At 41.6% G+C, this 12,299-nt stretch overlaps 1 protein-coding gene and 1 pseudogene across 3 annotated transcripts; both read left to right on the top strand.

Moving 5' to 3' along the window:
- Positions 1 to 1,584: 1,584 nt before the first annotated feature.
- Positions 1,585 to 2,906, top strand: LOC100339694 (interleukin enhancer-binding factor 2 homolog pseudogene; annotated as a pseudogene).
- A 1,260-nt stretch (positions 2,907 to 4,166) lies between these two features.
- Positions 4,167 to 9,587, top strand: CREBZF (CREB/ATF bZIP transcription factor). 3 transcript variants are annotated; one of them, XM_089332211.1, is made up of 5 exons: positions 4,167 to 5,481; positions 5,692 to 5,769; positions 6,861 to 6,929; positions 7,543 to 7,661; positions 8,688 to 9,587. In XM_089332211.1, the coding sequence occupies exons 1-2, from the start codon at positions 4,391 to 4,393 to the stop codon at positions 5,705 to 5,707; spliced, it is 1,107 nt and encodes a 368-aa protein (XP_089188337.1). In that variant the 5' UTR covers positions 4,167 to 4,390; the 3' UTR covers positions 5,708 to 5,769; positions 6,861 to 6,929; positions 7,543 to 7,661; positions 8,688 to 9,587. The 3 variants fall into 3 exon arrangements, with proteins under 3 accessions (XP_089188337.1, XP_089188344.1, XP_089188330.1); XM_089332218.1 differs by having other exon boundaries at positions 4,167 to 5,595; XM_089332204.1 differs by having other exon boundaries at positions 6,861 to 7,661.
- Positions 9,588 to 12,299: the final 2,712 nt, after the last annotated feature.

The raw sequence follows: 12,299 nt of genomic DNA, 5'->3' as shown, positions 1-12,299 counted from the left end.
CCTGGTCGGGGCACCGGATTCTGTCCCGGTTGCCCCTCTTCCAGGCCAGCTCTCTGCTGTGGCCTGGGAGTGCAGTGGAGGATGGCCCAAGTGCTTGGGCCCTGCACCCACATGGGAGACCAGGAAAAGCACCTAGCTCCTGCCTTCGGATTAGCGCGATGCGCCAGCCACAGCGCGCTGGCCGCGGCGGCCATTGGAGGGTGAACCAATGGCAAAAGGAAGACCTTTCTCTCTGTCTCTCTCTCTCTGTAATAATCATTTCTTTGTGTTATTTGAATGTAATGGTCATTATCAACATAAAAATGGAAGAGTTATGAAGAAGGCAAGAGTGAGGAGGATAAGGAAGAGCAAAGGGAGGAAGGATAAAGAGGAGGAAGAACAGTTTTCCAAGAGGCTTACTCCGGCCTCAGCTGTTTTTCTCTCTTCTGAGGCTACCTTTAAAAAACTTCCCTCCCTGAAGCTGGGTTGTGGTGTAGCAGGCAAAAGCCACGCCCTGTGACATTGGCATCAATATGCGTGCCAGTTCTGATCCAGCTCCCTGCTAGTGGCCTTGGAAAAGCAATGAATACTGGAGGGTCTTAAGCCATGTGTATCCAAACAAGGGTTTTTTAGTGTAAGAAAAAGTATATTAAATAAATCTATAATATTAAGTTTTGCCTCAGGAGAAAATCAGATGGAATTAACATCCACATAAAAAACTTGTACTCAAAGCAGACCGGAGTGCTTATCATCACGTCTTGTTTGCTGTTCTACTTTAGCAAAGTCTTTCGTGAAGGGAAAGTCAAGAAGGACAAGAAAACCTTCTCTATATTCTTCTAAATATCAGGTCATACTCATTTTTGCCCTTTGCATAATTGCATTAGTTCCCTTGAGCTTTAGTGCTGTTCCTTCAGTCAAAACTGTAGACCTTTATTATTCATTTATTAAACAAATGTTTATTGAAGTCTACATTGTGCCAGACATATCACTGGATATTTGGGGTATATCAGTACCCAGCTTTTCTGGAACCTGTTTTCTGTCTCTCCAAGAAACAGTCCTATTGTTTGGTGCTAAGGGCACCATGAGGTAGGGGGACCGAGGTACTGGGGACGATTGTGGATATCTGACCAAAAATGTTGGGAAGTGTGGGGAGCAACCCGGACTGGACTGAGTTACTGGAATTAAGATTTATTCTATGCATCTGCTCTCCCACAATATGGCGCTGGGAGAGGAGAAAACAGCTTCTACGCAGCTGCCTCTTGCTAACTTGAGTGCTGACCTCCAGGAGCTGATCCTGCTCCTGATTGGAGGAGAGCAGCATACTTGGCGTGTGGGCAGCCGAGTTGGGATTGGCGGAGGAGGACTATAAAGGAGGAAAGAGACGGCATGCACCAGGAACATCTAAGGGGAACATCTATCTGAAGGAACACCTGTGCAGCCCCCAAGAGAGCCGGCCGGCGGTGTGCCGCTCCCCTGCGGAAGTGAGGAAAGTGGCCAGGGGGAACCGCCCTTCCACGGAGGTGGAAGGGACGGCAGCCAACCCGGGAAGAACCAGCAGCAAACCCGGGGAGGGCCGAGCAGACAAAAGAACAACGCAGGGTCCTGTGTCGTTCCTCCATGAAGAGGGGGAGCGACAGGGAAGGGGTGACAGAGGCTATGATTGCGATGGGAGCTTTGGTTCCTGAGGCGGCCTGGGCGGAGGGTTCAGGCCCTTTGTGCCACATACCCCATTTGATTTCTATTTGTGTGAAATGGCTTTCCCTGGAATCAAGGCAGCCCCTGATAAAAATTCCTTCAGTGAAGCTTTGTTGATGAGGAATCAGGACCTTGCTCCCAATTCTGCCCAAACAGGCCTCTATCCTTTCTCTGGTAACGAAAATAAACAATGTGGTTGGCAATTTGATTGTGGCTCCAGGGACATTTGAAGTGCAAATTGAAGAAGTCTGACAGATCTTATAAAAAGGAAACAATGACTACAGGATACAATGTGGTTGACCTGGTGGTGATACTGAAGTTCCTGCTGACATTGGAAGCTGTTGCTGCCCTGGGGAACAAAGTTGTGGAAAGCACAGGATCCTTCAAAAGTTTTGACCATGCTGAGCAATGAAACTGGCTTTGAAATCAGTTTTTCTGATGCTACAGTGAAGATTCTCATTACAACAGTACCTCCCAATCTCCTAAAACTGGACCCAGAACTCCATTTGTATATCAAGATATTGCAGAGTGCCTTAGCATCCAACACGCCCTCTGGTTTGAGGAAAATGCTTCTCCGTCCATTGTTAAAGTTCTCACCAGACTGCTGAAGGACTTGAGGATTCGTTTTCCTGGCTTTGAGCCCCTCACGCCCTGGATCCTTGGTCTACTTGGGCACCGTGCTGTGATGAATAACCCTACCAGACAGCCTTTGGCCCTAAATGTGGCCAACAGGCACTGCTTGCAGATTCTGGCTGCAGGACTGTTCCCTCCAGGTTCAGTGGATATCACTGATCCCTGTGAGAGTGGAAACTTTAGGGTGCACTCATTCGTGAGCCTGGAGCAGCAGGACATGGTGTGCTACACAGCTCGGACTCTGGTCTGAATCCTTTCACATGGGGCCTTTAGGGAGATCTTCAGCCAGGAGGGTGATGCCAGCTGTCTTGCTTCTGAAATATCTATTTGGGACGGAGTGATATGACTGTTTCAGAAAAGACTGATGAGAAGCCACCAGGGAAGAATGAAGGAGACGAAGAGGAGAACACAGAAGAACCATCTCAGGGAGAGGAAGAGGAAAGCATGGAGACTCAGGAGTGACCTTCCCTTTCCTGCTCAACAGGAAGACTGGAGCCTCGGCTAGTTGCTCCGGCTTTATACAGTGGTGTTTCTGTGGCATAGGGGAGCCAGCAGGAAGGAAAACTAACTCTAGAAGGAAATACCATTCCACTGGGTTTTGGTATTGGCTTAGCCGCCAGAAGTGTCCCATTAATGACCTATGCCACCCATCCGTAATGAAGCAGGATACCAACATTTCTTCCTAGTACTTAGGATCCCCAACTCCTGAAAACCCTGAAAACCCCTCTGAATTGTTGTGAAGTTTTAGTGTCTCGGAAATTTTTGTAATAAAAATGATTAAAGTAATTCCTAGTTAAAAAAAAAACAGTCCTATAAAAGCAGCTATTGTTGAGACTGCCACAATATTGACTCCCATAGAGACCTGTAAGAGCTATTAAGTAGATAAGTGATTAAAGAATTCATACACACCTTATTTATGAACAAAGTAAGGAAAGTTTGTTTTCTCTTTTTTTATTTGTACTACCAGGAAGCCTAATCTGTTTTTAGTTCAACTTGGGTAACTATGTAAGATATTGAATCCATACTACTTCAATATTAATCTTTTCCACCGCTGGAATTCTTTACCTGGTTATTTCATCTATGCTTTCATTGGTCTTATTTTTAAAGAAAACTTGAATTGCTTTGTTTCACTGGATTATAGCGTAATTAAATACTGTTTCAAATCTCAAATCCCTTGAGGGGCCAGAGGAATAACACATGAAAAGACACATCCAGAATGTTCAAGATAACTGACCTCGTCTCTTCAAAAAGCCAATGTTAAGAAAAAGTAGAGTGTGAAGGGAACAGTTGTAGTTTGAGAAGTGGAAATGGAAAAAATAAATAAAACCCTAAAACAACCAAATACAATAAGTGACTGCTTGAATCTGAGCTCGGAAGCAAGTATCTGCTAGAAAAGATTATTTTGAAACTGAGGACATCTGAATATGTCCCGAGTATTAATAATATTAGTAAATGAATGGCACTCTTCTCAGGAATTGATACCTGCATTATGATTACGAAAGAGAATGTATTTTTAGAGATACGAAACGAATATGCAGGGTGGGGCGTTCTGTCTGCAATTTGGGAATGATTCAGCACCAACATAATTGCTTACGAACAGTTACATATAAGAAGAAAATGTTACTTGTAAAGTGCTGAAGTTTTGAGTCTGGGTATCGGGTAACATTGATTTGGGGGTGAAAATCTGGGTTTTATTTATTTATTTTGCCGCTGTTACTATGACATCACTAAATTACCAGAATTACTGCTACTCCAAAGCACCCTGAACTCTCGCGATATCACTGCCTGGTGGCGCGCGAAAGGCGGTGGGAGGGGCTGTTGGAGGAGGACCGACTTCCGTCCAGGCCGTTGTCTGGGTGGCGCGGCCGAGTCATCGCCGGGCCTCGCCGCTTCCATCTTCCGTTCCTGGCCCCCGCACCGGTGCGGGGGGTCCATCAGCCAAGCCAGGCGGCAGGCGACTGAAATTTACCTTCCATTTCATTTCGCCCGGCGCCCCGGCTGCCCGCGCTGGGGCCGGGGCCTTTGGGGCCCGCGAGGCCCAGTCTGAGGGGCCGGGGCCTACGCTGGCCCGTCGCTGGGCCCCATGAGGCATAGCCTGACCAAGCTGCTGGCAGCGTCGGGCAGCGACTCCCCCACCCGCAGCGAGAGCCCGGCGCCGGCTGCGACCTGCTCGCTGCCCCCGGACGTGACTCGGGCGGCGGTGGCGGCAGCGTCGGCAGCGGCGGAGGAGGAGACGGCGGCGGCCGGATCTCCCGGCCGCCAGCAGCCGCACGGCGACGCTGACGAGCTGGAGGCCGGGCGGGGGAGCCGCGGCGGCCTGGCCGTCCGCGCGCCCTCCCCCGAGGAGATGGAGGAAGAAGCGATTGCCAGCGTCCCCGGGGAAGAGACCGAGGACATGGACTTTCTGTCAGGGCTGGAACTGGCGGATCTCCTGGACCCTCGGCAGCCGGACTGGCACCTGGAGCCCGGGCTCAGCTCGCCTGGGCCTCTCTCCTCGTCCGGCGGAGGCTCGGATAGCGGCGGCCTTTGGAGAGGGGACGACGACGACGAGGCCGCGGCCGCTGAGATGCAGCGCTTCTCCGACCTACTGCAGAGGCTGTTAAACGGTATCGGAGGCTGCAGCAGCAGCAGTGACAGTGGCGGCGGCGAAAAGAGGCGGAGAAAGTCCCCGGGAGGCGGAGGCGGCGGCGGCAGTGGTGGCGGCAGCGGCAACGACAACACCCAGGCGGCGACAAAGAGTCCCCGGAAGGCGGCGGCGGCCGCTGCCCGTCTAAATCGGCTGAAGAAGAAGGAGTACGTGATGGGGCTGGAGAGTCGAGTCCGCGGTCTGGCAGCCGAGAACCAGGAGCTGCGGGCCGAGAATCGGGAGCTGAGCAAACGCGTGCAGGCACTGCAGGAGGAGAGTCGCTACCTACGGGCCGTCTTGGCCAACGAGACTGGACTGGCTCGCTTGCTGAGCCGGCTGAGCGGCGTGGGACTGCGGCTGACCACCTCGCTCTTCAGAGACTCGCCCGCCGGTGACCACGACTACGCGTTGCCCGTGGGAAAGCAGCAGCAGGACGTGCTGGAAGAGGACGACTCAGCGGGAGGAGTGTGTCTTCATGTGGACAAGGATAAGGTGTCGGTGGAGTTCTGCTCGGCGTGCGCTCGGAAGGCGTCGTCGTCTCTTAAAATGTAGGGTCAAGTAATCTGCTCTTTATCCGCGTTTACCCCTTTCAACTCCCTTACTCCATGTAAAACACCTTAGTGGGACATCTTCACTGGACACATTTCAGAGGAGGAAAAAAAGTAATATTGAGTCTTTAAGTGTTTAGCTAAAAGCATGAATGTGACACTGTAACCAACTCCTAATGATAACCTGTGACTATTAAATCTCTCTGACAGTTTCTTTTTTAGGTGATTTCCTTCCTGCCAGGCTCCGTTGTAGGGGTTACAGAACAGTCGTTCCCGCCTCACAACCTGGTAAGGATCCATCTCTTCACGTAACGCTCATGCTCTGCTGCTTAGTCTACTTTAATGGGCAACATCTCAATTTGTGTGTGTGTGATCTTTTTGTTTTTTCTTTTTTGGAAGGTGGGAGGGGAATCTAATTTGGGCCCTGTCCACCCTGGAAACAGACTTGTGCTGGTCAATAATGTATTTAAGATGCTTCTTCTGGTTGAAATAGCTGTTAATGTGTCCCCTTGTTCAGACTTGCGTGTACCTAGCTCTTCTGTCCCCAGTGTGGACATGGCCTTGGATGACATCGGTTCCAACTGTACACTGAAACCTGCTTATAGAGATACAGTTTGGAGACAGTGAAACAGGTGAAGTTGAATGGAAGTTCCGAGTTGTACAAGGTGCAAATTGGAATTCCAATTTTAATGCAACTTTTCAGAGGTTGACAAATAAGTATTTGGGGCATGCACATATGTAATAGTTATTTTGCTGGAGATGACAGAAATCTTTTAAATATTCAAGAATGCCTTTTAGGTTTTCAGTAGAAGATACAGAAATTCAGCCTACTGAAAGTAACATTTTAATATCTCTCCATTAGAGAAGTTGGAAATTAACATGCATATAAGATTCCTTCCTGTGTTTTAGTTAACTGGGGAAAGACTAAGAATGGTTAATGAAATGTTTCCTTGAGGACCAGCACAGTGATTTACCCTATCACTGATCATGAATAAATTGTTGAAAACACTTACTTTATGTTGTATTACAATTTTAGGTTAAATTTATGTATGTATGATTAGATATTGAAGGTTGTGAAATGTGAATGAAAACATGTAAAGTGAGGCTTCACAAAGAATCTTTATATTTCAAGAGTATTTGTCCTATTTAAAAGTAATTTTTGAAACTGAGTGGTTCTGGCCACTTAAATGTCCTGGTTGATGCTACTTTTCCAAAGATGGGACGTGTTCTTCCCCTGAAATACTTCATTATGTATTGTCCAGTTGTATAAATTCAGTTATGGTGTCTTTCGGTGTAAGAAGTATTAAATTCTTTGTGAAACGTCACTGTTTGATAAAGTATATACGTATTTAGCATCCTTGTTTTTCTTTGTGCTAAAGTGGATACAGCTGTTGGGGCAGAAGAGACGGGACCAGCTGCTGGCCACATTTCCTGCTTTATTTTAAAAGGTAGTATAAGAAATGAGGAAAAAGAGGTAATATCAGGGCTTCTGCTGTCTTTTGTTTTTAAAATGTTCATAATTAAAAAGTATTTTCCAGCAGTCCAAAGATGTAAGTTATATTATGAAATGTTTTTATTTTGTTGTTATTTGGTTATGAAAATGGAATCCTTGTTCTTGCACAATGTAAATGATTTGTTGCTAGATTTGAGACCTAAATTGGTCTCTGGTTTCCAGTGCATCACAGCATATTCTGTAAAATCATCTACTGCACTTGAGCATGAATGGGTAGTAGCTAAACTCACAACCTGGAGTGATGAACCTGCTTATACCTAAGGGCAGGAGCAAGCCCCTCACAATGCAGCTGCATGGATTTTTAGTGCCTACTGAATAATATATATACATATATATATAAACCAAAAGTAGTTGGAAAATTATTTGAAATGACTAATTTGTGCTGTCTTTATGAAATATGTTAAATGTAGCTTTTTGAAACAGAAGCCTTGAATTGAAATTTAACTAATACTTGAACATTTTGTATATATTTCTTTGTATATAATTTTGTGCAGTACCAACGACAAAAATATGGTGTCATAATAAAACCAGGTTTGTTGATCTTTCAGTTATGGGCTCAAAGAATTTATTCATCTCTAACATGACATTGGAAAATAATGGATGAAAATAGGAAAAATGATTGTTGTTAATGCTGACTGTGGGTCTTAATCAAAAGGTTCTGGAAGCAGTAAGTTCGTTTTTCTAAAAATTATATCATTCCCTTGGAATATTTTCTTCCTAATGTCAGTGCTTTTCCTGCATTATTTGAAGTTTGGGGCTGGGAAGAAACAGTAGTCAAAACTTTCTGAATTGAGATGTTTTGAAATTCTAAGTGTAGATTTTTAGATTGTCATTTTATAAATGGCAGTTTTGGAATTACTTGATTAAGAACTTTTGAAAATGGAAAGATTAGTATGACCTATTTTTAAAGCTGCTTTGTTAGGTTCCTTATGTTTTTTAACTGTCTTTTCTTAGTTTCCATTTCATTATTTTTTTTTCTAGTTTTGGTGACTTAGTGATTTTGTCATTTTTTACATCAACTCATGGTCTTGTTTTTACACGGTAATTGCATGTATTTAGGACCTATTTAACAGGGGCTTTAAATAAATTTATGTGTAAGCACATTTTACTGTAAATGTTTGAGTTTTTGAATTTACAACAGATGTGTTTATTTCAGTATGTAGTAAATAATTAAGTGTCCTATTCACTACTTGTTAATTAAAAGTTATGATTAATATGAAACTGTTGTCTTACTATTTTTAGAAAATTGTGTTTTGAATGATTAATATTTGGATAAAGGAGATTTCTGGAATATAAAGTGGATTGTTTTTGAAATTTTCAGATTTGGCTTTATTTATTGTAATGGTTAAAAACAATTTAGTATTGGGGGACCTTTTTGGTGTTTTTCTTTCCCCTAATTGTGCCTCAATGGTAAAATTATACAGAACTGGACTAAAGAAGTAGCTTTTTAATATTTGTCTTCTGATGGTGGCAGGAATTCATACATTAATTGAACTAACACATATTGACCTACCATTTCTATCATCTTGACTTACTGTTTCTGTACTTCCTTGACTTACCTAAAAAGTCCACATTTGTTAAAAAAAAATGTAGCCACACCTCTGATATAATCCAACAAAAGTGTTCAAAATATTTTAAATATTTGTGCATTTTGTGATCACTAAATTAATCTCTCTCTCTTCTCTTTAAACAGCTTAGCAGTGTCTGCAAAAACGAATCTTTTCCTACAACCTGTTAACTGACTGGACTGATGGTAACAAAGTAATTGTGGGAGCCATGTCGGTCAAAAATTTGGCATCTGCTGAAAAAAAAAAAGAATGCCATTTTCAAGTTCCCAAATTACTTCTATACTGATTTTACTTTCCAGAAATGGAGCTATGAAAAGATTCTCTGGAATTCTTGAAAGACTTAATAGAAATACATGAGACATGAGACTAAGTTAATTTTGGAACAGAATTAGACTTTTTTTTTGTCTTTCATGGGAGTGATACTCACTTCTTTGCATACCTTTAAAAAATTGTAACCATTGGAGAAGAGAATTAGAGTATCTCATCAAGAAATACTAGTTTCTTTACATAATCAAGAGCATATTCTATGTATTACATTTAGTGGACTAGAATTACATAAACAGGCCATCAGTGATCACAGGCATATCATGAGTTTGTATTTCTTTCCTGGAACATGAGAGCTTATTTGGAGTACAGACACCTTGCTGAGTAGAATATAAAGGTTAATGTAAAGTCCTTCATAGTCTTTTAAAATAGATGCATTGAATTGTCTGTAATCGCAAAAAGTTGATGATGATTAAATGTCTGGGTAGTTAATTGAAAATTAGGTAATACCAGGATGTGTGGATTCTGAGATTTTGGCTTCTTGAGCTTTCTTTGAGTACTTGACACTTTTCTTAAAAAAAATATTTTGCGGTTTCTAATGAATGGTATACTAGTTTCTACTGTTTATTAAAATTTATCTAGAGTTATGTAAGGGCTTTAGTATGCTGGATGATGAGAGTGACTTTTTTCGTGGCATATGGTTGTTTACTTAATTGAAATACTTTTTCCAGTTTATTACAAGTGTAAAAAAACACTCAAAACTCTGGATTGTTTTCTTTCATTTTCATTGGATTGTGTTAACATATTTCACCTGGTCTAGACTGTCATTTTATCTTACTGATTCAGTTGGGAAGAGTGCAGATGATAGACGAGGGAGGGGATAGGAGATAGGCTCTTATTTAAAATGATTGTATAGTTGGTTTTTGTTTGGCATTCAGATCTTTCTAAGTCCATTCATGCATTCAGTGCCTGTGAAGCCAGGCAGCAAAGAGCCTTCCTGCTGGCTATTTACATGCTTGTGGTTAATGCTGTTACAGTCTAGCTGGTTGTAATTAAACAACCAAGTTTAAACACTAACACTTTGGTGACTATGACTACTATTTTGATTACCAATGTTAATGAGTAATTATCTTTTTAATATGTGATTGCCTAATTCAGGATTTTGAAGGTGTAGTTAAGGGCCACACCAATTTTAGTCAGGTTTTTCAGCTAAATAATCTGATGATTGATGAAAGTTGAATAGTTAGTACAATGTTTTAATATTTTTTTCCCCAGAATATTTTTGCTATTTTTCTCCTTTAATTACCATGTAAGCTAGGAATCAAAGCACTTCCTTTAGAATCATGCAGAGTGCTTTGTTTGACCAGCGAGAGACAGAAGAGCTCCCATCTATCAGCTGGTTTACTCCCTCATATGCCTGCAATGGCCAAGACTGGGCCAGAGGTGAAGCCAGGAGTCAGGAACTCAATCCAGGTCTCCCATGTGAGTGGCAGGGACGCAGGACCCAAATACTTGAGCCATCACTGATACTTTCCAAGGTTTACAATGTCAGGAAATTGGAATCAGGAGCCACAGCCAGGCATCAAATAAATCCAGACACTTTGATGGGGCACAGGCATATTAACTGCTAGGCCAAATGTCCCTCTGTTACCCTATACTTTCTGTTGTTGAAAATACTTAGCTTAGTTTTCACAATGAATGAACTTAAAAATCTAGTCAGTAGTTTTGTATATTGTGTAGTTCTGTTTATGTAGTGATATGAATTTTATTGGGAGTCCAGCAACTTTAGAATGTACCTCCAGATTCTGTATCTTCCCTGTATATCCACTGATGTTAATTGTCCTAGAACCCTCTGGCTCTTTGTGTACTATAATTTGGAGTTTAAAAAGTAGACTGATATCTTAAGTATGAGCCCCCCCCTCCCATTTTTTTTTTTTTTAAGTCAGATTAACTACAAAGTGAGTTGTAAGATTTTTAGTAGGTTGTCTACTGTGTTTGGACTGAAATACCAAAAACTTACTTTCCTTACTGATTGAGGTAGTGTTCTTCAGGTCTTATCTCTAAATCATAATGTAGATTGCAGAAAGTTCAAATCATATACCTACCCTCAGACCAAAAACTTTGGTAGAGTTGAAGTAGCAGACTTAGCATAATTTATTGCTTATGTCACCTATTTATGCTAATTGGAAAGATGATTCAAGAGTATGTACAGAGGATAGATGTGACTTTTTGATTACAGAAACTGTTAGAAACTCTTCAGCCCATTTACAGATAGTATTATGTGAAGAAGTAAATATTCTGGGAATATTTAATATATTAGGAAAACATTTTGTACTCAAGTATTAAACAACAGTATTAGTGGGTTTTGAATTGTTTTGATTGTACTATTTGTATTCTTAAGGAGTCATTTATTAATTTGGATTTGAAATTAGGAATTCATTACTGTTTTCAGTGGTAAGGGAAACTGCTTTGAATATGAGTGAGAATGCAGGTAAAATTGGATTGGAGGGCTTGATATTTATGCTTGAAAATAAGGAGGGTTTCCCCTCTACCACATCTTTTAAGTTTTATATATATGAGGAGGCTTCAAAAAAAATTGTGAAAAATGGAATTAAAGTGTAGTGCTTAGTTTCCAGGAACTTCTGGAAGCCCCCTCAGATGTTTTCTTCTCTTCCCTTAAGTTGCACAATTTTCAAAAAACTTGGGAAATCTAGGAAAGAATCAAGATTGAAAAAACTCATTTGTAACTCTAGCCCTTGCAATATCCACAGTATACTTTCTTTTAATCTTCTGTGCATAGATTCTTTTGCCTTAAACTGAAGATCATTTCCTATCTTAGTAGAGAGTACATTTTATAAGGTTGTTGAGAGACCACCTTTGTTTTCTAAAAAATTGAAAATATTTTGTTAATTTCACTAGAATTTTAAATCTTTGGCTACACTGCCTTATTTTCTTTAAGCAGAGGCTGAAAAACCTGTTTGATTCACAAGCTTCCTTTTTTAAATTCACTTTTTTATATATTTTTAGTAGCATGGGATTGTTTCACACAGATAAATCACTATATTTGGAAGGAATAGTTAAGATGCTCATGAGTATATATGATCTATTTGCTTGGTACATTAGTGATTGGTCTCCTTTATATGAAAGTGCTGGTCTAGACCTGTGTTGTCTGTTAAGATAGCTGCTAATATACATGTGGCTAAAATTGGACAATGCTGATTCAGATGCTGTCATGAAAAAGAGTTTAAAGAACTAGGATGAGAAGTCTTAGAAGAGTAACACTTCAAAATGTAAGTGATCTCAGGAAATGAATCAGGATATTTCAGGAAGCAAAACCAACAGGATAGGAAAAATGTGGGTTCCACTTCAGTGCCTGATATATCAAGAGGTATGTTAGGCAGTTTATCTGTAATATTTCATGTAGTGTCAACCCTGAGCAAAATTAATAATGAGTAAATTGAGGACCAGAGAAA

This window comes from Oryctolagus cuniculus, chromosome 1 (assembly GCF_051225735.1).
Source record: "Oryctolagus cuniculus isolate XC-2025 breed Fujian yellow rabbit chromosome 1, ASM5122573v1, whole genome shotgun sequence".
In the NCBI taxonomy this organism is placed as follows: domain Eukaryota; kingdom Metazoa; phylum Chordata; class Mammalia; order Lagomorpha; family Leporidae; genus Oryctolagus; species Oryctolagus cuniculus.
This window is presented reverse-complemented; position numbering and strand designations above follow the sequence as displayed.

Excerpts from the sequence above, each read along its gene's own strand:
- CREBZF (XM_089332211.1), top strand. The coding sequence starts at position 4,391 with ATGAGGCATAGCCTGACCAAGCTGCTGGCAGCGTCGGGCAGCGACTCC.